This window comes from Maniola jurtina, chromosome 5 (genome assembly GCF_905333055.1).
Source record: "Maniola jurtina chromosome 5, ilManJurt1.1, whole genome shotgun sequence".
NCBI lineage: Eukaryota > Metazoa > Arthropoda > Insecta > Lepidoptera > Nymphalidae > Maniola > Maniola jurtina.
The window spans coordinates 323772-351552 of record NC_060033.1 but is presented as its reverse complement, the minus strand read 5'-3'; the positions used below and the strand labels follow the sequence as shown (position 1 = coordinate 351552).

At 38.5% G+C, this 27781-nt stretch overlaps 2 protein-coding genes and 8 non-coding genes across 10 annotated transcripts; 6 read left to right on the top strand and 4 right to left on the bottom strand.

Annotated features, from left to right (window-relative positions):
• Positions 1–6931: 6931 nt before the first annotated feature.
• Positions 6932–10005, bottom strand: LOC123865380 (glucose dehydrogenase [FAD, quinone]-like). Its single transcript, XM_045906380.1, has 5 exons — positions 9963–10005; positions 9405–9659; positions 9117–9274; positions 8653–8767; positions 6932–8280 (listed from the first exon to the last, which is right to left on the bottom strand). Exons 2-5 carry the CDS (start codon positions 9651–9653, stop codon positions 6943–6945), a joined length of 1860 nt encoding a protein of 619 aa, XP_045762336.1. The 5' UTR covers positions 9654–9659; positions 9963–10005; the 3' UTR covers positions 6932–6942.
• A 2622-nt stretch (positions 10006–12627) lies between these two features.
• LOC123865379 (glucose dehydrogenase [FAD, quinone]-like) lies at positions 12628–15684 on the bottom strand. The gene is made up of 4 exons (XM_045906379.1): positions 15427–15684; positions 14661–14818; positions 14371–14485; positions 12628–14259 (listed from the first exon to the last, which is right to left on the bottom strand). The coding sequence occupies exons 1-4, from the start codon at positions 15682–15684 to the stop codon at positions 12925–12927; spliced, it is 1866 nt and encodes a 621-aa protein (XP_045762335.1). The 3' UTR covers positions 12628–12924.
• A 2686-nt stretch (positions 15685–18370) lies between these two features.
• LOC123865830 lies at positions 18371–18489 on the bottom strand. The gene has a single exon (XR_006796054.1). It is a non-coding gene; the product is annotated as a 5S ribosomal RNA (ribosomal RNA).
• Positions 18490–18761: 272 nt separating this feature from the next.
• LOC123865823 lies at positions 18762–18954 on the top strand. The gene has a single exon (XR_006796047.1). It is a non-coding gene; the product is annotated as a U2 spliceosomal RNA (small nuclear RNA).
• Positions 18955–22317: 3363 nt separating this feature from the next.
• Positions 22318–22436, top strand: LOC123865822. Its single transcript, XR_006796046.1, has one exon. It is a non-coding gene; the product is annotated as a 5S ribosomal RNA (ribosomal RNA).
• A 155-nt stretch (positions 22437–22591) lies between these two features.
• Trnac-gca lies at positions 22592–22663 on the top strand. Its single transcript has one exon. It is a non-coding gene; the product is annotated as a tRNA-Cys (tRNA).
• Positions 22664–23799: 1136 nt separating this feature from the next.
• On the top strand, positions 23800–23881 carry Trnas-cga. The gene has a single exon. It is a non-coding gene; the product is annotated as a tRNA-Ser (tRNA).
• A 599-nt stretch (positions 23882–24480) lies between these two features.
• On the top strand, positions 24481–24554 carry Trnan-guu. Its single transcript has one exon. It is a non-coding gene; the product is annotated as a tRNA-Asn (tRNA).
• Positions 24555–26669: 2115 nt separating this feature from the next.
• Positions 26670–26741, top strand: Trnae-uuc. The gene has a single exon. It is a non-coding gene; the product is annotated as a tRNA-Glu (tRNA).
• Positions 26742–27420: 679 nt separating this feature from the next.
• Positions 27421–27535, bottom strand: Trnal-caa. Its single transcript has 2 exons — positions 27498–27535; positions 27421–27465 (listed from the first exon to the last, which is right to left on the bottom strand). It is a non-coding gene; the product is annotated as a tRNA-Leu (tRNA).
• Between the last annotated feature and the right edge of the window lie 246 nt (positions 27536–27781).

Below are 27781 nucleotides of genomic sequence, written 5' to 3'. Positions count from 1 at the left end.
CTATGGCCGTACTACTCGCTAAAAACTTTAGTGATTAAGATAATTTTTCCAAAAACTGTAAGAACTAAAATAGATACTTCGTGATAATCAGCGTAGGTTGCCCAATGCTTGGCCTTTGCAATTGTAAACAAGTGTAAATGAAAAATTTATAACACCCCCGACAAGTGAAGGTTACAACAGTAACTAAAAAGCTGATAACTTTCAAACGGCTGAACCGATTTTCTTGGATGATAGCTAAGAACACTCTCGATCAAGCCATCTTTCAAAAAAAAAAAACTAAATTAAAATCGGTTCATTCGTTTAGGCGCTACGATGCCACAGACAGATACACAGATACTCTTTTTGGGTCGCACTATGTGTTATGAAGCCCTATTTTCGGACATCGGCTTTTTATTCCAAAAACGTGTAGATTTAATCATTTAAAACGATAGAGTAGAACCCTCGTGTGACAAATATGCTTAAGTTATGAGAAAATTTTTTTTGAAATTCGATAAATTTTTGCCGGGTATAAGTGAAAAAAAAATCCTACACTTTAACTAATCGCAATATTAATAAATGACAAAAGTAGCTTAAAAGGTTATCTTAATCTTCATATATCAAAACTTTTACACACCTTGTAACTTTCTTAAAACTAGAAATACACTGATTTTTTGATTTTTCGTTTTCATTTTTTTTCTCCGTTATTCCGCAGTATTAGGAAAAGTTATTTCTATGGAAATACTGGTTTTTAATATTGCTACTTATCATAAAAAAACCATATCCAAATTCCGTGGAATCTAGAAGTTAGAGTCAATTATTTGTTTGTGTTAGGGTTGACACTTTTTGAAAATTTTCAACAACCGGTTATAAATTATATTAATACGTAAAAATATGTACATTTTTTTTATAGGTTAAAAGGTAGATTTTAATATGATACATTCATACCTATTTGTCTACGGAATAGGTAGGCTCTCAGTGTGAAGTCGGGGCGGCTCAACTAGTTGAATTAGTACAGTGGAAGTGGGGTACCTAATGATAATAATTTATTATTATCTATGACTACTTAAATTAAAAAATATACCTACATGAAACGGGTCTACAATAGAAATCTATACTATTAATAAATAAAATTGGAGTGTCTGTCTGTAATTTCGAAATAACTACCGCATATTAAGGTCATATGGTTATTTGAACGATACCATAACTGAATCACACGTTTTTAAAATTTTTGTCTGTCTGTCTGTTTGAAAAGGCTAATCTACGGAACGGCTGAACCGATTTTGACGGGATTTTCACAGACAAGTATTATATTATATCGACTACGATTGTTTATTTTGAAAAATAAACACTTTTTGGATAAAAAAATCTTGACACAAACTCGAATCTGTGAGAAACATTAGTAGGGGCCGAGCGCCACGTGACAACCACGCTGTTCCGAAGTACAGTACGAATTTTTCCAAACAATAATATATCGATCCAGTTTTTCTATTCATTTTGAGACTAGAGTCAATATAAATAATCGAAATGGATAGTACTGCTAGGGGCAATTCACTTAGCCACGGCTCTAAATCCACTAAAATCTCACCGTGTATATGACAATACTAAATAATCTTTATATTAATAGCTTTAATTTACTTAGTTTTAAGATTATTTAGTTTGATTAAGCTGTTGGTTTTCCAACTTAAAATAAAATAAATCTTAGTACCGGATATTTTTTTAAATTTCGAATAAGTGATAACCCTAACGGCAAAAATTCCGGTTATTACTAAAACAGGCCATATTATCTAGATTCCACGGAATTTGGATGTGGTTTTTTTATGATAAGTAGCAATATTAAAAACCAGTATTTCCATAGAAATAACTTTTCCTAATACTGCGGAATAACGGAGAAAAAAAATGAAAACGAAAAATCAAAAAATCAGTGTATTTCTAGTTTTAAGAAAGTTACAAGGTGCGTAAAAGTTTTGATATATGAAGCTTAAGATAACCTTTTAAGCTACTTTTGTCATTTATTAATATTGCGATTAGTTAAAGTGTAGGAATTTTTTTTCACTTATACCCGGCAAAAATTTATCGAATTTCAAATTTTTTTTTCTCATAACTTAAGCATATTTGTCACACGAGGGTTCTACTCTATCGTTTTAAATGATTAAATCTACACGTTTTTGGAATAAAAAGCCGATGTCCGAAAATAGGGCTTCATAACACATAGTGGGTCGGGGGTTAAAAAGTTTATATATGACAGCGCTGGCTAGGCGGCATTTTATAGAGTTTATAGAGTTAAGGCTTTCGACTGTGGTGAACGTGAGATATCAGTCAGGAAACTACACCATTGCAGAATTTAGAGTTCAACATTAGAGTCGCTCAAAGGTCGACATGAATGGAAAGCGGTCTTCCGGATCAGTTGTAAAAATAAGGGTCCCACAAGGTTCCATCTGAGGATCTTTTCTGTTCCTCGTTCACATCAATGATCTTCCTTATCTCGACCGGGATAATCACGGGATAGTATTGTTTGCTGATGAAACAATAAAAAACTTTTAACGAAGTAAACAAATATCTCACGAAGGTGGTACAGTGGTTCAAATCAAATCAAACATATATTCATAATGGCTACATATATGATAATTAAATAATTCTGTAGACAATGACAAGTCTAGTGAGATATGCGGGAATTCAACAATACTTTGAATAAATGCTTTGAGTTGGAGTTATCTCATCAAGAAAATAGCTTTTATCTTCAGCTAATAGGGCAAAGAAGTGGGGAAAAGCTAGTTTGATAACTTAGTTACTTGATAGATAAGTTTTTATCTATTATTTTTAGGTTCATCGAGTAAAGTACGCTATTTATTGGCTATACTTAAATGTACGAGCTGTTTATTCAATTATTATTCTTCACACGATAAGCTATCAATTTTCAACTGGTTGTTAGGGTCCCGTACCTTAAAAGGAAAAACGGAATCCTTATAGGATCATTTTTCTGTCTGTCTGCCTATATGTCTGTTCGTCTGTCGTGTCTGTCAAGAAAACCTAAAGGGTGCTTCCCGTTGACCTAGGAAAGGAAAATCATGGGCAGGTAGGTAGGTCTTATAGCACAAGTAAAGGAAAAAATCTGAAAACCGTTAATTTGTGGTTATATCACACACAAAAAACGAAAAATTTAATTCATTAAATCACATATAGATGGCGCAGACCGTTATTAACTTGCAGAGTTCTACATAAATCTTATATTTAAATTAATGAGTTGTTAGCTCATTATTGTTGTTTTCGTGATAAGCTACAATCCATTTCAGTTTATCTGTTTTTTTAGGGTAATTTATTACAGCCCAGAAACCCAGATACCTAACTTTTCCAGAGGCTGTTGCATTTATGTGTTTCTGTGCTTCTTCGACAATCTACGAAGGATGATCGATAGTCAGTATCACACAGTCGAAAATCCTGATGGCTACCACCACGCCCAGGCAGGCACTCCCATGGTGTCCCACGTCTCGCCTCGTGTCTGGGCTATGGGATCAATCCCGCATGCCTAGACTTAGTAGGTTATACTTACTTATAAAGGAGATCATTCTAGCTCCATACATTTTTGGGCCTTTTCTGAAAGTGCCGGCCAACGAAAAAAAATGGTACGGATCGTTAGAACTAGCCATTTGGAGTAATAGTTAATATGGCAGAAAAGTTGTAGAATTGTTCTAAACCAAGTTATACAAGGTCGAAGATTCGTCATTTTCATACATTTTTTTGATTTCTAAAAGTGCTGGGAAACATAAAATAATGTTAGATATTGCTAGAACTAATGATTTGAAGCAATTGTCATTATGACGCGAAGGCTGTGAGGCCATTATATGTCGTGTTATACAAGTTATACAAAAAATGAATATACTTTGTATAATTAATTGTAACCGATTTTATGATTTTGTTACTGTTCTGATTGTTTTATACGAATTTGAATACACGTACAATTATTTTGACTCCCATGAAGTGCTGGATCAGCTGCAATGTGGACAAAATTCGTTTATACATACCTGGATTGTATGCGGCCTTGTAATACTAGGTGATCTCATCCAGCCATCTCCCAAACTTCTGCCACTGGGAATTGGGATATCGCCGGCGAGCTCTGTGATGAATGCACCATTTGGTTATACGTACTGTTCACCATAGTAACTACGGGCTTGCTTCAGTCGATAGCTGCCCAAAGCAACCTGCGTCAATTCTTCTGGAACGTGAATCTAGGAAAGTCATTGAACGGAGGATGTCGGCTTCCATAGCCTGGAAATGAGCTCTTCTTCCATTATAATTACATATTGTTTGTGATAACAAGTTCTGCTGAACTGTTTTGCTCATTGATCAGTTCATGGATTTTGTCAAGGAAACCACGTCTGTAGTACACGTTATTGTCTATCAGAACATGGTAGCTGTTTAGCGATGTTACCGCGATCCTGAAATAATCGATCACGTTACTTAATGCCCGGTCACTCTGATCAATCCTGAGCAAATGAAAATCTCTTTTAAAGCAATTGTTCATTACTTCCACCAACCAGTGGCAAATGGTAACAAGCTTAGATTTATTGGTTTGGTCAGTAATTAGCTGGGTTTCATTTAAATGTTTTGTTTCTAGCATTTGTGTCACATAACCGCATGCCTCAAGAAAGAAAGGCTATCTATAAAGAGCATGTACAGACACATACAGGCATGTACATATATCTTCAGAAAAGCACTATTTTCTTTTTTCAGTGAAAATCATACCCTAACCACAAGTTCCGAAACCTTTAAAAGCCTTTATATTTGTTGCGATGGAACAATAATCTACACGCTGCAGCAACTTCTAATGCCCAGATTTTAAATGATACCTTAAATGATATAGAAGATTTTTACTGGATTTTTATCTTACTCCATGGTTTTAGAGATACCATAAACAATCTTGAGGTAATCTTTCTTTCTTGAGGTGTGCGGTTATGTGGCACAAATGCCAGTAACAAAACATCAGTATAAAACCCAGCTAATTACTGACCAAACCAATAAATCTAAGCTTGTTACCATTTGCCGCTGGATTGTGGAAGTAATGAACAATTGCTTTAAAAGAGATTTTCGTTTGCTCAGGATTGATCAGAGTGACCGGGCATTAAGTAACGTGATCGATTATTTCAGGATCGCGGTAACGTCGCTAAACAGCTATCATGTTCTGATAGACAATAACGTGTACTACCGACGTGATTTCCTTGACAAAATCCATGAACTGGTCAATGAGCAAAACAGTTCAGCAGAATTTGTTATCACAAACAATATGTAATTATAATAGAAGAAGAGCTCATTTCCAGGCTATGGAAGCCGACATCCTCCGTTCAATGACTTTCCTAGATTCACGTTCCAGAAGAATTGACGCAGGTTGCTTTGAGCAGCTATCGACTGAAGCAAGCCCGTAGTTACTATGGTGAACAGTACGTATAACCAAATGGTGCATTCATCACAGAGCTCGCCGGCGATATCCCAATTCCCAGTGGCAGAAGTTTGGGAGATGGCTGGATGAGATCACCTAGTATTACAAGGCCGCATACAATCCAGGTATGTATAAACGAATTTTGTCCACATTGCAGCTGATCCAGCACTTCATGGGAGTCAAAATAATTGTACGTGTATTCAAATTCGTATAAAACAATCAGAACAGTAACAAAATCATAAAATCGGTTACAATTAATTATACAAAGTATATTCATTTTTTGTATGACTTGTATAACACGACATATAATGGCCTCACAGCCTTCGCGTCATAATGACAATTGCTTCAAATCATTAGTTCTAGCAATATCTAACATTATTTTATGTTTCCCAACACTTTTAGAAATCAAAAAAATGTATGAAAATGACGAATCTTCGACCTTGTATAACTTGGTTCAGAACAATCCTACAACTTTTCTGCCATATTAACTATTACTCCAAATGGCTAGTTCTAACGATCCGTACCATTTTTTTTCGTTGGCCGGCACTTTCAGAAAAGGCCCAAAAATAATGATCTCCTTTAATTTATATACATATTTACCTAAATTAAAATAAATACACCTTATTAATATAATTTTATTTCAATTTTGTGGATAGTAGGTACCCATAGAGGCTTGTCTCGCCGAAAGATTCGCCGCGCGCAGCGAATTTACAATAAAAAGTCAAACATTCTGTTTCATCAGGTGATGATAGGTATTGACGTAAGAAACTAAATACATAAAGAGAGAGAGAGCCAGCGAGTGCAAGACCTTCGTTATTTTATAAGAGCTGAAAGTTTCTCTGTGTTTTGTCCCCAACACAGGGAGGAACGATCAGCGACTATGAAGTTTGGACCACGGTGTCTTTGGGAGATAACAGGTAACAAAGGTGTAAAAATCTTACGTCAAATTTTACAGTCTAATTTTTTTATATTTTCTTCGGATTAGTATTAGAAATCACGTCATCATGGCCTGGCAACCCCCTGCCAGATACCTTTAAAGTTTTACGGTGTCTGACAGGGGGTTGCCATGATACTAAGTGTCTGGTATTACTATTGTTTTTCAGGTATGTCCAGAATATGAGTTATAAAAAATGTAAAATTATATTTAAATCCATTGAGTAGTTTTAGCGTGATATGCGAACCGATAAACAGACAGTCGACAGATAAAATATATATTTAATGTAAAATACTGTTTCAGGCTCTAACTATATCGATAAATAATGTTTTGACTGATAAAAAATTAAAAATAAAACAGTACAGGAATCGCCTAATTATAGTTACTTGGTACCTACTGTATATTATGTGTAATATTTGAGATAGATTTGTAAATGTAAAAAGAAATCTATTTCTGAAGGTATTTTATTTCGTTATCAACAAGGTATTATTACAATAACAACATTTAGATATTTAAACAACCAAAACAATGAAACTTTTTAACAATTCTTTGAACATTAATTATATAAAAACATCAAAATTATTAACTTTCAATAAAATTAGAAACAATAATCATCAGTAGTATTTTGCCAATACTTTATAACGGAATCTACGCCTTTTTCTGCGATCATCATAGTCGGGGCTGCCGTGTTGCCGCGCATCACGACAGGGATGATCGACGCGTCGATCACTCTCAGCCGGGCCACGCCGTACACGCGCAGCTCGCTGTCCACGACCGCCTTCTTGTCCCAACTCGGGCCCATCTTGCATCCTCCACACTGGTGATGAGTAGTGGAAGTGTACTGTCTAATCAAACAAAGGAAGTACTCGTCCGTACCCCACTCGTGTTCTTTACAATGTGGCATCTTTTCGCGAACGAAATATGCTCCACGCGATTTGAAGGCTTCCGTATCTTCTAAAGATAACAAAAATCGTACACCTCTCATGAGTGGTTCTATATCCCTCTCATCGCCAAGGTAATTGGCGTGTATTTCTGGAGGCCCGTTTGGATCATTTTTATTTAGGAACATCTTTCCTCTACTTTTTGGCACTACGTTCATAATTCTCGGTACCAGAGCGTTATAGTAAGCGGTGGGCATGATTGCGGCCTTCTCGTGTGTGATCGGATCCTGTATGAACTCTTCCCAGCGGAGGACGGGCACGGCTTGGCATTGCAAGTCGGGTGCTACCAAGTGGGGCTCCGATTTGATGAACGAACAGGACATGATAGGACCGAGCCCGGCGAGAGGGCCTTTCTTGATTTTCATTTCAGCGTACTCCTTGATATCGCTCAACATTTGATCTTCACTAACAGTCGGGGCGGTTTCGTTCGACAACGCGACTATCATGCCGTTAAAAGAAACGTGATCTTGGAGATTCTCACCGACTGCTAGATCTTGCACTACAGGAATATTTAGGCTTTCCAAGTGTTCTTTCGGGCCTATCCCTGACAACATCAGTAGTTTCGCCGTGTTGACGACTCCAGCGCAAGTGATTACCTCTTTCTTGGCATACGCCGTATACTTCTTGCCATCCTTGATGTATTCTACTCCTCGAGCAGTTTTAGTATCGTCTATAAGTATTTTTGTAACTTCGCAGTGAGGTTTGACGTCGCAGTTAGGTCTCGTATGTCGGATGTGGTGTATGAAAGCGGAGTAGGCAGATACACGCTCGCTATCTACTGAAAATGTCTGCGCCTGCATGGCGCCTACTTGTTCGGCTCCGTTGAAGTCGCGGAAAGGTATGCCCACTGTGTTGAACGCATCAATCATCATGGTCGACGGGTCATCCTCAGAAAGCAACCAGGACACCGCCTGTTCCCCTCTTACGCCGTGGAATGCACTATCGACCGAGTATTTATTCAAATTTCTTTCAGATTTCATGAAGTATGGTAGACACTGAAAATTAAAGATCCATACTTGTTTATAAATGCGAAAGTGTGTCTATCTGTCTGTCTGCTAGCTTTTCACGGCCCAACAGTTTGACCGATTTTGATGAAACTTAGTACATAGTTAGCTTACGTCCCGCGGATGGACATAGTTCCCACGGGATTCTTAAAGATCCGTCCGCTTAACCGATTTAATATAACATTTGGTACAGAGGTAGCTTGCATCCCGGGAATCGACATAGGCAACTTTTTATCCCGGAAAATCAAAGTTTCTACGAGATTTTCAAAAATCTAAATCAACGCGGACGAAGTCGAAATCGGGTTTTAGTTTTCATAAAAAACTTATCGGAATTCGGAGAGTGAGTAGAATCCTGATACTTACGTCGTCATAGCTCCAGCCCTTGTTGCCCATACGCTCCCACTCGTCATAATCTACTTTGTTCCCTCTGACGTACGCCATTGCGTTGATAGCGGTCGAACCGCCCATTCCTTTACCTCTAAAATATAAAAAAAATAAATGTTTTATATGGGCCCGTACCTCCCGTGAAAGGAAAAACGGAACCATTATAGGATCACTTTGTTGTCTGTCTGTCTGACTGTCTGTCCGTCTTTCAAATGACAAGTTTAAAGGAAAAAATCCAAACACCGTGAATTTACACACAAACTTTCGCCTTTATAATATTAGTGTGATAAGTGTGATTTATTTTTGTAGCGGCAATAGAAATACACAATCTGTGAAATTTCAACTCTCTACCGATTACAGTTCACGAGATACAACCCGCTGACTGACAGACGGACGGATGGACAGCCTGCGGAGGCTTTGTAATAGATAGTCCCGTAACGTACCTTGGCCAGCCGCATCTTCCTTCAGGAAATGCGAGGCAGCTCTTCCCATTGGGTTCCGAGGAGTATTTCCAGTCCAAGCTGGAACTGGTGAGGACGGTGAAGAAGCTGGGCACTCGAGTCACGTCCGGCTCCTCGCCACCAGCTTCCAGTAACAGGACCTGATAGTTATAAATAATAATACTAATAATGCCAACATTGAAGTTTTTGCGCTCATTGAGCATGATGCAACATTATATTTCATAATATAGAGCTGGCAAGGATAATAATATAATGTTTCAAGTTAGGTACCTTCCAGTGTGGATTCTCAGTGAGTCTATTAGTAATGACAGAGCCCGCTGCCCCCGCGCCCACTACTATGAAGTCATACTCCGCCCCATCCACGGGATCTCTAGCGCACTTCTCCTGCTTCTTCTGCTCAGCCGAGCCGCCGAACAGCTGCACCAGCAGGCTGAGGTACACGAAGCCGAAGTTGGAACATGCTGACACCGGGGTGCAAGGCGGGCATACCTCCGTAAGGTTGAGGGGCTGCCAAATCATTTCGATCTGAAAAATGACAAAAGAATAGTGCCGAAAACCGGCTACTTGGCATACCGCATTTGTTTTTGCCAATAACTCTACCTACTGATTTTTTTTTACTAATATAATTCATTTCTTTATACATATAACTAGCTAATCATTTAAATCTGCCTACCTATCCCTAGCAGTTATTTCGTTTCGTTAAATACTCGTAACTTTGAGGTTTGACATTTTTTCTATAGGATATCTGTCAAAACTTCAAATTTATTTTTCGGATAAAAGTTATTTGACGATTGAAAAATCAGCTAAATAATGCCAACTGCGACTAACCTGAGCTTCTGAATTGCAGCTAGATCAAAAATATGTAAAGACCAGTTTTCAGACCAGTTTCCGGGATGGTCCGCCGCCTTGCCCAGACGAGAAGTATGAGTGAATATATTGCACGGCCTTTTTATATGAAAGAATTATTATGTAAATTATGTAAATAAGTTTTATTGAATTTATCCAGTACAAATATATTCATGTATATCAATTATGTGTGTCTGTATATCAAATCATTATTATTCGCAAGGCAGGATAACTTGTAAGAAATGAGGAGATCCGTAGGAGAACCCACATAGCTCAAAGTGAAGTGGCAATGGGCAACCCTCAACCTCACATGGCCTCACCAATCTCTCAGTTCAATCAATCAGCCTGTTTGCGTTCAGTGCTTTCCCAAGAGAGCGCCACCACACACGATCCTCCGCCTTCCTCATCCACCCACTTCCCGCTTTCCTCTTAAGGTCGTCAGTCCAACAGCCGGGTCGGAGGTCGTCCCACACTGCGCTTGCTAATACGCGGTCTCCACTCCAGAACACGTCTGCCCCAGCGGTCATCAGCTTTGTGGCAGACGTGGCCTGCCCACTGCCACTTCAGCTAGCTAATTCGTTGAGATATATCGGTCACTCTGGTTCTCCTACGGATTTCCTGGTTACGGATTTCGTCCCTCAGAGAGATCCCCAACATAGCCCGCTCCATAGCACGCTGAGCTACTTTGAACTTGTGGACAAGCCCCACAAAATACAAGAGACCCTATACCCAGCCGTGGACATCCATCGTTTGATGATGATGATGGTGATGAAAATTGTAGACAGCGCGACCTTTCTACGCGAAGTCGTGTACACATGCCTAGTTTAAAGCACACATTTAATTCGCATCTGTTACAAGAAACAGATGTGGTCGATGACTTTTATTGTTGAAAAAATTGTAGGAGTGAAAATCAATAAAATCTTTGAAGACGGTTTGGACATCATCGGAACTGATTTTTTTTCCTTGTGAGAAATTGTCTTGTACTCCGAACTAAGTGATAATCTGTTGGAGCAAGGTCCGGGGAGTGTGGTTGGTGGGTTTCGTAGACATTCCAATCGCGGCTCCTTTAAAATTTCGCGACCATCTGTCTTAAAATAATATGAGGTCTAGCATTAGTTTTAGAATGTACAAGTGAAGTCCTTTCATATGATACCCCACTTGGTATAGTTATCCTACTTTGAAAATTGAAACACATTTTAATTTTTTTAATGAAGTAATCACAAATTCACGGTCTTGGGATTTATTCCTTTACTTGAGTTGTGCTATGAGACCTACCTACCTGCCAAACATGATTCTAGGTCAACGGGAAGTACCTACCGTATAGGTTTTCTTGACTGACATGACGGACGGACGGACAGACAGACAGTCAGACGGACAACAAAGTGATCCTATAAGGGTTCCGCTTTTCCTTTTGAGGTACGAAACCCTAAAAACCTGCTTCCTTTTTCAGTAACTTCCCCATACACATAATTAATCCTTCGAGTTGTATTTTTATTTATTTATTTAATTAATTATTTAATTACACTAATTAAATTAAGTTACACAATAAAAATAAATTTGTCAATGTAATTAGTATTTGTAAGTTGCACAATAAAGTCAATAATCAAATATGTCAACTACAAATTTTCACAAAAGTGCAGGATCTGACCTATGAGGTCAGCCCATTTGTCAGCAAATATGTCACAGCGAGGGGATTCCTTCAGCAGCGCGTTCAGCGCTGCGCGCTGGTGCCACAGAAACGCCAGATATTTCAGATCAAAGTGGCCAGTTCGATAAAACGCCAATTTCATATTATGTATAATACTTCGTTACAGTAGTCTTGTCATCAGTATAACACTGTGTTTTAAAGTGGCCTTGAAATATTGAATGAATAAAATGTTTTTTCAGCTGATTCATTTTATAAATAACGATGGATGAGACTAGATGGTCTTTACCTACGGTATTAAACGGTTCCTATGTACTTACTTACATACCTACGCAATTGCCGACGTAGGCAGAAATCTATAGAGCGAACATTCTCTTTGCTCATACCTAAGACACTGTTAAAACGAGACAGCGTTATATCGCTGACATAAATCTGTCTCATTTTAACTGAACTTAAAAAAGTTGTCTTAAGTCTGAGCAAAGTTAAAGTACGCTGTATAGATTTCAGGTAAACATACACTCCGGGCCTTGAGTCCTTCAATGAAATCCCAGATTAGTTCACTAAATAGGAGCTTGTTCGAAAGAGGCCTCCTATATTAATTCTAGATATGCCCGCGACTTCGTCTGCTTAGATTTAGGTTTTTGAAAATCCCGTGGGAACTCCTTTTTTTTTTGGGTTAAAACGTAGCTTATGTCCGGCCCTAAGATGCAGGCTATGTCTGTACCTGTCGTCAAAACTGGTTCAATAGATGGGCCGTGAAAAGCTACCAGACAGACAGAGAGACACACTTTCGCATTTACAATGTTGTGTGAATATGGATGATATCGTGGTGACCAGCCGCAGCGTGGTGGTGCAGAAAGAGAAAGAAAATAGTTTGTTACCTACTTTTTTTATTAAAAACGAAACAATATAACCAACTTCAACCACAAGAATATAATAACAATTTATCCACAAAAATTATTATACCTAAGTAGTAACTTAGGATGGGCTTTTGATTACTTAAATTCTGCCTTTACCAATAAACGCCTTAACCAATTTCAAAAGCATGCACTATGTTAGTGCATGCTTTTGAAATTGGTATAATGAAATCAAAACATAGAGGAGGATAAATGAGAAGAAAGTTAGTACTACGCTGAAGTAAACAAAGGTTGAGCTGTCATTAGGAAAGACCTTTGGGTCTTCTCCAAGTTTTGTTTTTTCATTAAGCCAATTTCAACCGTAAGTCTAAGTGTAGAAAGCTGAATTTAAGTTGTCATCAGGCTCCATTCCACTCTGTAATACATTTTTGATCCTGATTCTTCAACAATAATTTTGAGTTCGTCCCCTCCAGTAGCGTATAACGAAGTCCACGCCTCTCTCACCGATCATAATAGTCGGTGCATTGGTGTTCCCCCGCACCACTACAGGCATCATGGAGGCGTCGATCACGCGCAGAGCACCGACGCCATACACACGCAGCTGATTGTCCAACACGGCCCGCTTGTCCCCGCGTGGGCCCATCCTACACGTGCCCACGGGGTGGTACGTGGTCGCAGTGTACGTTTGCATCAGGCATACGAAATACTCGTCCGTTCCCCACTCATAATTCTTACAATACGGTAACGGTTCCCGCACGAAATACGCCCCGTTAGACCTAAACGCTTCAGTATCCTCGAGAGACAGTAAAAACCGAACCGCCTTCAACAGAGGTATGAAATCTCTCTCGTCATCAAAGTAATTGGCGTACAATAACGGATGACCGTTCGGATCGGTCTCGTTCAACAGAAGCACGCCCCTACTTCTCGGCACCAAGTTCATCGGTCGCGGCAACACGGCGTCGTAGAAAGATGTCGGCATTATCGCTACATTCTCTGCCGTGACAGGGTCTTGTATAAACTCTCTCCAGTTGGGAATGTTATTAACTTGGAACTGTATATTTGGTGCGATGAGATCTGGTTCGGTTTTGAGAAATGAAACCGAATTCACTGGGCCGTTCCCCGATAACGGACCTCTTTTGAATTCCATTTGGGAGTAGTCTTCGACGGCGCGTAGAATCTCCTCGTCGCTGACTGTTGTAGCAGTTTTGTTCGATAGAGCGAGTATCATACCGCTGAAAGTGACGTGATCGTGCAAATTCTCCCCGACCGGTAGGTCTTGTACCACAGGAATGCCCAAGCTTTCTAAATGGTCCCTCGGCCCTATTCCCGATAACATTAAAAGTTTAGGTGAGTTAATAGATCCGGCGCTGACGATTACTTCCTTTTTGGCGTACGCCGTGTATTTTTTACCGTTTTTAACATAAACGATTCCGTAAGCATGTTTAGACTCGTCTATAAGAATTTTAGTAGCTTCTGAGTTAGTTTCGATATCGAGATTAGGTCTTTTGTTACGGATAGGCTGGATGAAAGCAATGTTGGTAGACACTCTCTCTCCATCTAGCGATACCGCTTGTGCTTGCATGGTACCAAGCTGTTGAGCTCCGTTATAATCTGTGAGAGGCAGGCCGCCTTGGTTGAACCCTGCGGTCAGCATGAGAGAGGGTTTGTCGATGTAGGGGTACCTCGATACGTATTGCTCGCCCTTAGCGCCGTGGTATTTACTGTTGAGGACTTCTATGTTCAAGTTTCGCTCTGATTTCCTGAAGAATGGCAGCACCTGGGGATTCAACAATAAACTTCATCTTTCGAATTGAGCTAAATAGTAAACTATGTCAATTTTGTGTCTATCTGTGTCGATGTCACGAACGCAAACATATTAACTACTCACATCTTCATAGCTCCAGCCCTCATTGCCCATGCTGGCCCATCCGTCGTAGTCTGCTCGATTGCCCCTGATGTATGCCAATGAGTTGATAGAACTCGAACCGCCCATTGTTTTCCCCCTAAATAAAAATACTGATATTAACTTTCAACAAACTATTTTAACGTGCAAATGTTTGGAATTATCAAGGTAAGAGAAGTCGCATATCTGGGGTCTTACTCTTTCATTATGAGAAGAGGTTGAGAATGGAGATGATGATGATGACTTGATGAGCTGGATTTGAGTCCTACACATACCTTGGCCATGCACATCGTCCCCCCGGGTGCGCGAGACAGCTCTTGCCGTTTGGCTCCGTGGTGTAACGCCAGTCAATGTTGGAGCCCAGCAGAGCGGTGGACAGGCCCGGCACCAGCGTCACGTCCGGCTCCTCGGGGCCGGCTTCCAGTAACAGCACCTGGATATTTGAAGGTGTGAAGGTGTATCCTTCAAAATACAAAATCAGTCTGAAACAGGCCTTTCAGGACTTGCAACTCGCATTTAGCTGGTTTTTTCAGGATTTAAGAGTTAAACCCATGAAGTTTTACCCTTTTGGGTTAGGTACACAAAAGGTCATTCAAGAGATTTTCAAATGACCCTTTTAAGTCAATAATTTTGTTCTTGTAGAACAAAGGCACAGCTCCTAGCAGTCCTAACTATAATATCCAATGAAGTTAATTGTTAATAATTGCTTGTTTGTAATGTACATACTACATACAAAGGTGCGTGTTACGTGAACGTAACGCAAGATACATAGGTTAAGTGCAAAAATTTAAGCATTATCAGATTATGTATTGCACGCACATTGATTAATTTTTATTACTGTAATAAATTTTGTAAGTTAATAAGTATTTAATTACTATAAATTAATAATAATAGCGCAATGCACTGTTAGTTAAGCCAATGAAACAAGCGTAACAAGAACATGAGAACAAAAACAGATGTGCTGATTTTTTATTTAAAAAAAAAGACAACGAGTAGTTCCCTCACTCTAATTCACTTTGACTAATGTCGAGTGTCGTTTACCTTCCACTTAGGGTTCTCCGTCAGTCTGTTAGCAACGACACAGCCCGCCGCCCCGGCGCCCACTACTATGAAGTCATACTCTCTGTTCCGCTTGCTCTTCTTGCCTTCCCTCTCGCACATCTCCTGCCTCCTCCGGTCAGCGGAGCCGCCGTACAGCTGCACCAGCAGGCTGAGGTACAGCAGCCCAAAGTTGGAACACGCCGAGATCGGGGTGTAGGGCGGACAGGCTTCTGTGAGGTTTAGCGGCTGCCAGATCATCTGGAAGTCAATATTAGTGAATATGAAGTTCTACATATATTTTCGGTTACTAGTACACTTTAATGCTCTTCGAATGCTGTTGGTAGCGACGACATTAGCCGTAATATGATAATTCCTATCGTGGATAGTGTAATTCCTGCAATCACCCACATTCTAAACGAATCGATTACAACGTCCAAATTTCCTGATGCCTGGAAAAGTGCTCATGTTGTACCTCTTCCGAAAAAGGCTAATGCTGAGTATTTTTCCGATTTCCGTCCCATTTCCATCTTACCGTTTCTTTCCAAAGTCCTTGAAAAGTTAATTCACTATCAACTTAACCTTTTCCTGAATAGTCACTGCCTATTTAACCCTTTCCAATCTGGTTTCCGTTCTGGACATAGTACGGCTACTGCTCTGATTAAAGTTACTGATGACATTCGCTGGGGCATGGATAATCAACAACTCACAGTATTGACTTTGCTCGATTTCAGTAATGCTTTTAACACTGTGGACCATGATATACTTGTGAGTATGTTGCGTTCTCTTAACTTATCTCCATCAGCAACTGACTGGATGCATAGTTACCTAAGCGGTCGCCAGCAGCGTATTCGTGTCGAGGAAACTCATTCGTCTTGGTGCGATATCACTGCTGGTGTGCCTCAGGGTGGCGTGTTGTCACCATTACTCTTTTCTATTTTCATTAATTCTTTAACTCAAAAACTATCTTCTCTGTACCACATGTATGCAGATGACGTCCAAATTTACACCCAGGCAACTCTTGTGGACCTTCCGGCAGCCGTTACTCAAATAAATAATGATCTGGAGCTAATTCTGGAGTGGAGTCGATTTTATGGCCTCAATGTTAATCCGATCAAATCTCAGGCTATAATTATTGGCAGTCGGAACCTTATCTCAAAAATTGATTGGTTTACGCTTCCTCCCATCGAGTACAATGGTATTATCATCCCATATTGTGATTCCGTTAAAAATCTGGGGATACATATGGATTGCAATTTAGGTTGGACGAATCACTTAAAACAGATTAGCAGGAAGACTTTTGCATCTCTGAGCTCTTTGCGTCGTCTGCAATCATTTCTTCCAATTCCTACTAAAATTATGTTAGCACAGACTTTACTTCTTCCTATCCTTGATTATGCCGACGCAAGTTATATTAACTTAACAGAAGATCAGTTAAACAAGCTTGAGAGACTTCAAAACACTAGTATTCGGTTCATATTTGGGTTGCGCAAATATGACCATGTGTCTCATTTTCGGTCTCGTCTCAAGTGGTTACCCATCCGACTTCGCCGGAACTTACATATCCTTTCTATTCTGTACTGTGTATTGTTTCACCCTTCTTCTCCTCCTTACTTGAAGGAGAAATTTGAATTTGCAGCGCGTCCGGGACAAGTTCTCCGCACCTCTAGGAAGCTTATTTTAAGGACGCCTTCACATTCTTCTTCCTTTTTCAATAAATCCTTCACAGTTCAATCTATTAAATTGTGGAATGCCTTGCCTCTCGTAATCAGGGAGGCTAAGTCCATCAATATCTTTAAGAGGCTGGTGAAAGATCACTATTTGTCACTATCACTTTAGCATTATCGGATTTATTGGAACATATTTTACTAGTCTTAATAATAGTATGAGGATTTATTATTTATCTATATATATTATTTATTTATTATTATTTTTTTTTTTAGTCTATATTATGTATTTTATTATTTAGTACATTATTTAAATTTTAACATGTTTCTATGTATTTATTTATTTATTTATATATTTATTTATTCTAATATTATATATAAATGTAAATGTATACTTACACCACCTACCTCTAATATCTATAGCTATATCCTTTGGACCATTTTGGTTGCCTGGAAGAGATCGCTAGGTAGCGATAAGGCCGCCAAATTGTACCTATATTTTGTTGAGCTTTGTATGTGTTTTTCTGTACTAATTTTGTGGTGTACAATAAAAGTATATTCATTCATTCATTCATTCATTCACTTTTAAATTGTACCTATAATATAGTTCCATGTTATTTAGCTGAAAGGATCACCGCCTTTGATAAACACGTATGTAGAAATAAAGCAACGAAATGGCATTTGATTTCTCCGTTGAAAACTAAAATGCATGGAAGTGTAACTACTTGTTAGATGTAATCTTTATCTTTTCTGTATGTTTCTGTCTTGTACTATGTACTATGTTTGCGCTATGGTCCCAAAGTAAAAAAAAAATAAGTAAGTATAATATAATATAATATAATATAGACTTGGCTGTGACAAGATAGGAAATCGCTGGTTGAGGAAGACTTGAGGACAGGATAATGTGGCATTTTGGAAAGGCCTGTGTAGCTGTAGATGCTCACAGGAATGATGTTGGTAATTATCTCGTTATTTGGTAATTTTGGTACCTACATTATCTGATTTTATTTTTACCAACTAAGTTAAAACTTTTTAAAGTCAAAGTTTTTTAATGCACTTTAAAGAGTTGAAACTTAGAAAAACAAAATATGGATATCCAGAGACGACCATTCCCTCATAATAGGGAGAGAGACCTTCAGAGACGCTCAATAATCATGCTCATAATCATAACCAACTACGTCACTGTTCATCCAAGCCACACGTGTCTGCACTCTGCAAGCCAAAAAATCAGTTGCCAATTTCGACAGAATGACAGACAAAGCTTTTTAAAATGTTCAAAAAGCCAACATCACGCGGTGTTCCCAGGCGGTCACCCATCCAAGTACTGACCGCGCCCGATGTTGCTTAACTTCGGTGATCGGACGAGAACCGGTGTATTCAACATGGTATGGACGTTGGCAGCAAACTCATTGAAAAAGTTGTTTAATATGAGTTTAATGATACGATGGCTGCTTGGTTGTTCATCGAAGTCCCGGAGAAAATAAGCTAACGATGCGAACTACGTTCTATAGAGTATAGAGAACTCGTTCTCGACGAACGCGGAACGAGCCAAGCACGACGAAGTGTGCGTAACATCCGCCAGATGTCGCCGCTCCGATCGCGCGCAGTTCGCGCTCGCGCTGCGGAGGTCGCGTCGCGCGGAAGCACGCGAGCGCGCGACGAGGCCGCGGCATCGCTTCTCGGCCTTTTGGCTAAGATCAAAGTGTAGTATCTGTTCTTTTCAGCTTAATATCTGAAAGTTCCCGCACTGCGGGACCAGTATATTAAACTGATTTTTGTAACTCGACGGGATGTTCGGGGCTCGCTCCACTCCCGTCACGGGTCGGCCCGGCATTGCAGTGCCGCCGGGATCGGCCCACATAATACTTTCACATGTTCTTCGAGATGACGCATGATTACAGAATACTGAATACTCTATGATCTATCTATTCTATAGAGTCTAGCTAGACAGACTCTGGTCCCGTACGACGTACACTACAAATTAGGTACAGGGAAATCCTATCACTCCGGCGTTCGTAATATTGTTGTGCTGTAGCTGCAAAACTGTCGAGTGAGTTTTGATGCCGTGGCGCGTGGGGCGAATGTCTCAATCGTCTAGGAAATGACAGATTTTTATCCTTACGCAAAAACTGACAAAAGCTCAGTTAAAAAAGAATGCTTATTCTGAGCGCTTAGTATGAACTATGAGAATTAACAACTCATCTACGTGATAGAAATTCGACGTCGTAGGCGTCGTCCGTCGTCGAAACTCGAAATAATAAATTATTGCTACTGAAAATTCTGAAATTCTATCAATGCTGGTGAAAATCGAAATATTAAATCTCTATCTAGCCCTAAGCCCAGTACACTACCGAAGCACATGAGTAACGAACACAGTCTAAGCTTCATACAAGCGCGCTACGATAGGTACACTACTACAAGCTTGAGGCGCGTGTGTGCGTGAGCGCAGGCGCTACGTCGCGTACGGAGAGAAATCGGTTTATACCGGCTCGGCCTGTGCTCAAGCTCAGGGGCTGCAGTACACGTCGCGCGTCGAGTTTTCATTTAATTTAATGTTAATGTTAATAATTTAAATAGTGTTCAAAATCTATTTTCTTGAACTGTCATAGATTTTGTTCAAAATCAATATCTGAGGATCACAAAACAGGAAACTGTTACCAAAATTTGAAACAGTTGGCACCATTTTGTAATTCTTTGTAAATTGACCGATTTCGTTCAAAATCGATATTTAGATCTCCCTGGGATCACAATATAGGAAACTGTTACCAAAATTTAAAAAAGTCGGCGCCATTTTAAAATTCTTTGTGATTGTACCTATTTTGTTCAAAATCAATATCTGAGGATCCCTAGGATCACAAAACAGGAAACTGTTACCAAAATTTAAAACAATTGGCACCATTTTGTAATTCTTTGTAAATTCACCGATTTCGTTCAAAATCGATATTTAGATCTATCGATCGATATTTAAAGATCGATATTTAAACTAGGCAATCACAACAAAAACAAACTTTGCCATCTTGTTGAACAAATAACTATTGTTTATTAAATTGTATCCTCCTGTGCCAACCGTACCAAAATAGTGATAAATTTTGCTCGCTTCTTAGAAGCTTTGACTCTGTTCGCTACTCTGTGGCTACAGTGTGACAATCGCAATGTAACAATCACCTCTAGACTCTAGCACCTCTGATTGGTTGACGCTCGTTCTGGCTAAAATGCATTGTTGCGCCAAGAATACCATCGCCAACCCACACCCTACCTATCTATTACCTACTTACATCTAGGTATAATTCAATATTCACAACGTATAATTTTCTATAGTTCAACTGTAACAACACTATCTCTAGATATCAATTTAATTAGGTACATAATTAATAAATTTTTCATAATAATTTACAATCAAGTGCATACTAAATCAAAAATTGCAATATAATACGTACCATGACTGATAGCAGAGGCGTAGGGCTCTAAACTGCGATTAAGAAGAACCGAACATACTAAGTCCTACCTAATTCAAAATTAATTGGCCAGTATACTTATAACAATTAAGTATTATTTTAATCGATAATAATTTGGAATATCCGCCGACATTATTACACGAGAACAGGGGTAGAGTAAATAATAATTACAAAATTATAAATCAATTATTACTCATTAGGTATACTTATTGCAAATTCAGCAATTGCAATCACAAAGAGCACAAAAAGAGAGACGGACGGACGGACAGACAGACAGACAGACAGACTACAAAGTGATCCTATGTGACAAGGGTTCCGTTTTTCCTTTTCAGGTACGAAACCCTAAAAATCGGAGTTTCTCTACGTGATCAAATCAGAAATAAGGAGATCCAAAGTACCTACATGCAGGTATGCTACTCGTTATCATTTTGGTAAATCATTTTGACGATTCATAAGCACTTGTAAAAGTTTACTTGAATAAAAATATATTCTATTCTATTCTATCATCATCTTTATTAACCGATATACGTAGACTGCTGGACATAGGTCCCTTCAGAGACTTCCACACACCACGGTCTTGCGCCGCCTGAATCCAGCGGCTCCCTACGATTTGCTCGATGCTGTTTTTCCACCTAGTGGGAGATTGTGCAAGGTTGCCACTTTAGCACCTTGGTACCCTAACATCTATTGGTTTTTCGAACTGGCCTGCCCATTGCCACTTCAGCTTCGCAACCCGTTGAGCTGTGGATATATCCACACTCCACAGAGTTTTCTTGCAACATAAGTTGGCCAGCATGATAATGCAACATTTTGTTGTCACAGATGTTTATGCAGCAAACAAACAGAAGTCGCTCTCTATTGTGTCGCCCAGACCACAGACCGTTGGCAACACACAGCTGCACATCTTTCATCCAGCCAACGCATCGATGATTCATGATAACTCCGTTGATAAAAGATGCAACCAAAGTGCAAACATTGACACGAGCAAAGTTAACTTATATTTTTTACATAATAATATTTTAAACACATGGTATGTACTATACTTATCTACAATATATTTTGTTATTTGTGTTCATAGATTTAAAATTATTTGGATTTCTGTGTTTGTGTTACAGCACAAGGGGCTAAAGTGATATTTTGCTACATAAATGTGACGTCATAAACATTCGACGTAATTTGCCGGACTTTTTTAGTTTAAAATGGTTAGCAAACTTAAAACTAACTAGTGGACGTGATTTTACGAATTTTGGAAGATCTAGTATTTAATAATCACTACGAAATATTTGTTTTAATTATTGACTGTATGTTTGTACTTATGTGTGTTCCACCGCAGCGTCTAAAGTACTGAGCCGATTTTGATGAATGAGGTGTCAATCGATTCGTTATTATGGTCCGGGTGACATAGACGAAAAAATCGACCTTAAGGATGTTACATCCAAAGAGTGGGGTCTCCAATATTTTTTTTTACTGTTGGATCGAGTGGGATATCAAAATATAAAAGAGGAAAAAATTATGAGTTCATAAATATAAGTATAATGACAGAAAAACAATTTTACTATATCTTTCGCTACATTCTGTGATTTCAACTCTCTACCTACTGTGGTTCACGAGATACAGCCCGCTGACTGACAGATGACGGACGGACGGACAGCGTAGGCTTAGTCTGGCTTAGTAATAAAGTCCCGTTGGCAATTGGTACTCTTCGGATACGGATTACGGAACTCTAAAAATATCAAGATTCTATCAATATTAATTATTTTAATTATATAGTCGCCAACGTCCATACCATGTTGAATACACCGGTTCTCGTCCGATCACCGAAGTTACGCAACATCGGGCGCGGTCAGTACTTGGATGGGTGACCGCCTGGGAACACCGCGTGATGTTGGCTTTTTTGCTTCTGTGGTGTTTGATTTTTTTAATAATTATTTTACCAGAAAATAAATAGCTAAGAAATGAATTGATATAACAATATTAGGTACAGCTGCTGTATTCGATAAAATTCAATAGAATTTTATAGTTCACAATTTTGACACTTGCATCGGCGGGGATATAGCTCAGTGGTAGAGCATTCGACTGCAGATCGAATGGTCCCCGGTTCAAACCCGGGTGTCCCCTGCAAGGATGCATTGTTTTTTTTTTTTAATTTTGTTGACAAATTCATCAAAAAATAAAATCAGAAACCACTAAATTCAGCGATTTATTATGTCTGTAATTACATTTTTTATAGGTCCTGCGATCATCTGTTTGCAGGGTCATCACATTGGAGTTTACAAATTCTTTAACAGGTATCACTCAACGAGACTAATTATATTATTTTTGTTAAAGAAATAATTAATAAAAGCAAGAAAAAGGTTGATTTGGAGCAACAGAAACCGAGATTTGATTAAAGCCAGATACATTAAATGTTACAATAACAACTCGATTGGATCATTTCACTAAACAGATCTAGTGATTTGACCATTTCACTATACAAATCTAGTGATATGATAAAATAATGAGCATAGTTTAGAAACTAGCGCAACACCTGACAATAGTATGATAATATTACCCAATAAAATGTTTATGTTCTAATCAAACCTAACTTTAGATTTTGGCACACTTCGTCTTTGCAATTTTACGATTAAATCGAATGTGGTTCAGAAAGAAATCTGAGTGACAAAATTTTAAGTTAGACTAGAACATAAAAAGTGTCCGGCCGCGTGCTGGGCGCTGAATTTCTATTGGATGATATTATCATAATTATTATTATTTGGTGTCACAAAGCGAAGTCTGATCACCCCGACTTAACGTAGTCTTGTCTAGATACTCTATCCTACCCCTAGAGTGTTTTTGTGAAGAAGAAATTCAGTCAGTTCAGTCGGTCGTTACATTTCATAAACTATGCTCATTATTTAATCATATCATTAGATTAGTTTAGTGAAATGATCAAATTGAGTTGTTATTTTAACATCTGCCGGGATTTGATCAAATCCCGGGGTTTGTCATTTCCCTGCGTCATAATAATAGATATACATGTATACAACTAGGCATATATAGCTCTTGTAGGTATGTGTGGTGCAATACCTCTTTTGTAATTTGTTGGGATGATTCGAGCGCCACCTTTGATGGTTCATGTCATAAATAAACCTTCATGCAAATTGCACTGTACGAACGATGTGCGAACGTATATTATAATAAGCACTGAGTAGTATTACAGTACTATGTATGGGTACAAAATAAGTACGTACGACTATTTCGAGTAACCTGCCATGGCAGTCGTGGCCGAGTGGTTAAGGCGTCTGACTCGAAATCAGATTCCCTCTGGGAGCGTAGGTTCGAATCCTACCGGCTGCGGAACTTTTTATCTTATTTTTTAGCTGCGTGGGTTTAGGTTTTAATTACTAAAAATCCCGTGGAAACTGATTTTCTGATAAAGTGTTCTTATGTCCAAGCTATTTGCCCGCTTTATATGCATTTACGTTTTTTAGAAATCCCGTTGAGAACTCTTTGATTTAGCGGGATCAAAGATAGCCGACGTTCTCTCCCGGGATGCAAGCTTTCTCTGTGGTTAGGTCAGAAAAAACTAGCAGGGTTAGCCAGATAGATTTTCGTATTAATTATAATATTATCTTACTACTCCACGTTAAGTGTTTACCGTTTACTATAATAACTAGGTACCTACCTAAGTATTTAATTTTTGTAGTAATTTATGTGGAGCCCATAGTACCATCCGTACGTAGTTGAAATTCCTGGGACACGTACGAAGCGATTTGCCTCCTCGTTTTTAAGTCGAACCGCTAGGATATGAACGCCATTCCATCATCATCAGCGCGCTCCATCTTAGGCTGCATAATCACTTGCCAGCAGGTCTGACTGCAACCGAAAACTGGCATATATAAATTAAAAAAAAGTGTCCAAGAAATGCATATCTTAATTTGGCGTTGCTGCTTGTCGCCTCCGTGGCGCAATTGGCTAGCGCGTTCGGCTGTTAACCGAAAGGTTGGTGGTTCGAGCCCACCCGGGGGCGCGAGTTTTTGTTTTCCAATAAAATAAGTACCTGATAATATTATCAGATACCGGCTAATTATATTATTAGTATCATACTAGTAATTATTATTATTCTAGTTCAAACTTGTACTTGTGATTCATTTATAAAACTAATTTACAATCCAATAACTATCCTTAGTTTATTCTAAAATCTAATACGTACTTAGAACTCACAAAACATGTTTTTGTGACATAGTACCTACCATTTTTTTTTCTTATTAACCATTTACTAACTGAACCGCTACGGTTCGCTCGAATTTTAGCGTCGAGGAGGAGGTCCAAAAATACTGAAACTCGTGTTTCTTCACTATGCCCGAAAGCCTAAATAACTACCTACCTATTTTCGTGGATATAAATTGAAAAATGAAGGATTTTCATACTTTTCATCCCTTATTAGAAGAATATTGTGACTGGTAATAGACTACAGGCCCATGTTTAAAAATGGGTGGGTCATATGAACCACCAGGTGACGTATACAGGACGATATAAGAGCATAAAATAATAAGTTTCAGCACTATGCCGTCACTTGTAAGCTGTCCAACAGAGTGCTGGTGAGAATTGAAAAGTGCAGGTAGAGTGAGTACATTTTGGTCATATATTTTTGTACGGCATTTTTACCATCGATAGATCCATGAAAAATAATAAGAAAGCGCGCAGTGCCGTAAAAAAATGGTGCGCCACAAAGTCAGTAAATGTTTTGATTTTCTGACAATTTCCGGGGTAAATTTGGTCATTTAATTCTGTACGGCACTAGTTTCATACTGTTTCAATACAGCCTCTAATCCATTATTCCGCAACGCCGTACAAAAATCATGCGACAAGGGGAAAAAATTGAGGGTAGCAACCCCCTCTCTTTCCGTGGTCCGGGGGGTGATTTGAGAAAGTACGGCTTTGGTTCCAAAACATTATCTAGCACTCAAAAGTACTATTAAAAATAATGCCGTAAAAAAATTAGTGTTCATTTGAATGTGTATCAATAATTATCTTAATTTCATGATATACTTAATTTTTAAAGCTGTAAAATCATTTGACTCTGTACGGCAACTTTTTTTTTAACATGATAGTGTAAAATACTATTGTTATATAGTATTGCCGTTCAAAAGAAACTGTTCTAAAAAAAATTATAGATAAATACAAAAACTGAAATTTTTCAAATTATTGCAAAAGTTTAAATATTCATAGATTAATAAAATATAGCAATTTTCTACGCTTTTCCCTTGTTTTAAATAGTATTAAGATAAATAAATTAGGAAAAAATTATGCCGTACATTTTAATGCAGACCATATCTTTTAGGCTGATGAAAATGACGCTACCATTTTAAGGGTAGTACTTTATGGCCATCTGATACTGTACGGCATTAACATATTTTTGAAGAGAACAATTGATAATATGATAAAATCACTATGCCGTCTAACTGAAGTGAACGGGTGTGTATATAATATCCACATCCCCTACAAACCTTTGGACCAACGAAAATGTACGGCATGTAAAAAAATATTATCTATGCATAAAACACTTTCAAAATAAATTAATTTTATGTTGTTTCAAATCACCCCCCGGACCACGGAAAGAGAGGGGGTTGCTACCCTCAATTTTTTCCCCTTGTCGCATGATTTTTGTACGGCGTTGCGGAATAATGGATTAGAGGCTGTATTGAAACAGTATGAAACTAGTGCCGTACAGAATTAAATGACCAAATTTACCCCGGAAATTGTCGGAAAATCAAAAAATTTACTGACTTTGTGGCGCACCATTTTTTTACGGCACTGCGCGCTTTCTTATTATTTTTCATGGATCTATCGATGGTAAAAATGCCGTACAAAAATATATGACCAAAATGTACTCACTCTACCTGCACTTTTGAATTCTCACCAGCACTCTGTTGGACAGCTTACAAGTGACGGCATAGTGCTGAAACTTATTATTTTATGCTCTTATATCGTCCTGTATACGTCACCTGGTGGTTCATATGACCCACCCATTTTTAAACATGGGCCTGTAGTCTATAAAAGTTTGTGAGTGTTTTATTTATACAAGTGGTGATACTTTATACATGATAATATATACAACTACAATTTGGATTATCATCTCATCTCCCGTATGGTCTAGTGGCTAGGATACCTGGCTTTCACCCAGGAGGCTCGGGTTCGATTCCCGGTACGGGAAATCAACTTTTTGGACTAATTTTCATATATATTATTAATTAGATAATGATACGCGATATAACTTTCGGAGAAGATACTGTTATAGACCTTGAACAAGTGTAAATTAAAAATTTATAACACCTCCGACAAGTGAAGTTACAGTAACTAGAAAAGACCGAAAAGACCTGATAACTTTCAAACGGCTGAACCGATTTTCTTGGACTATTCCGCGCCTACGATCCAAAGTATCAGAGTTTTCCAAAACATCATTTTCAAATAAATAATTATGTATCAAGGCAACGTCCATCTTGACAGCTTGACATTTGTCAATTGACATAATATTATGAACCTAACGGTTATGTAACCTTCTTTTCTACAAGAAAACTAGAAAAGAGCTGATAACTCATAAACGGCTGCACCAATTTTTTTGGATTATAGCTAAGAACACTCTCGATCAAGCCACCTTTCAAACAAAAAAAACTAAATTAAAATCGGTTCATTCGTTTAGGCGCTACGATGCCACAGACAGATACACAGATACACAGATACACACGTCAAACTTATAACACCCCTCTTTTTGGGTCGGGGGTTAAAAATAGATGTCCGCACCTTCTTGAGTAAAAACTTCCTAAAATCCTGAAAGAAGCACGCTTTGACGAATATCCTCACGACATAATAATGAGAAAAAAATAAAAAGAATTTGTCAGAAGTGGGATTCGAACCCACGCCCTCAGAGAGGACCAGAACAACTCAGACCTACTCGAGTAGGCAAGGAAACCTTGAGTCTGGCGCCTTAGACCGCTCGGCCATCCTGACTGATGAGCAGCGTGTTGAAATTATCGTCCAAGCCTGACTCACTGAAATTAAACAATTTTCATTGATTTAAATTTTATTGTATTTACAAGAGTTTCAAGAAAACTAAAGTTTCAGGTTGAATTATTTTAGACCGTACAGTTGAAATTAGTTTTCCGTTTTGTCCGTGCTAAGAAATAATACTTATATCGCCATCTATTGAAATATCCGATATTTACATCGAGTTTCTATTTTAGGTAAAAGTTCAAC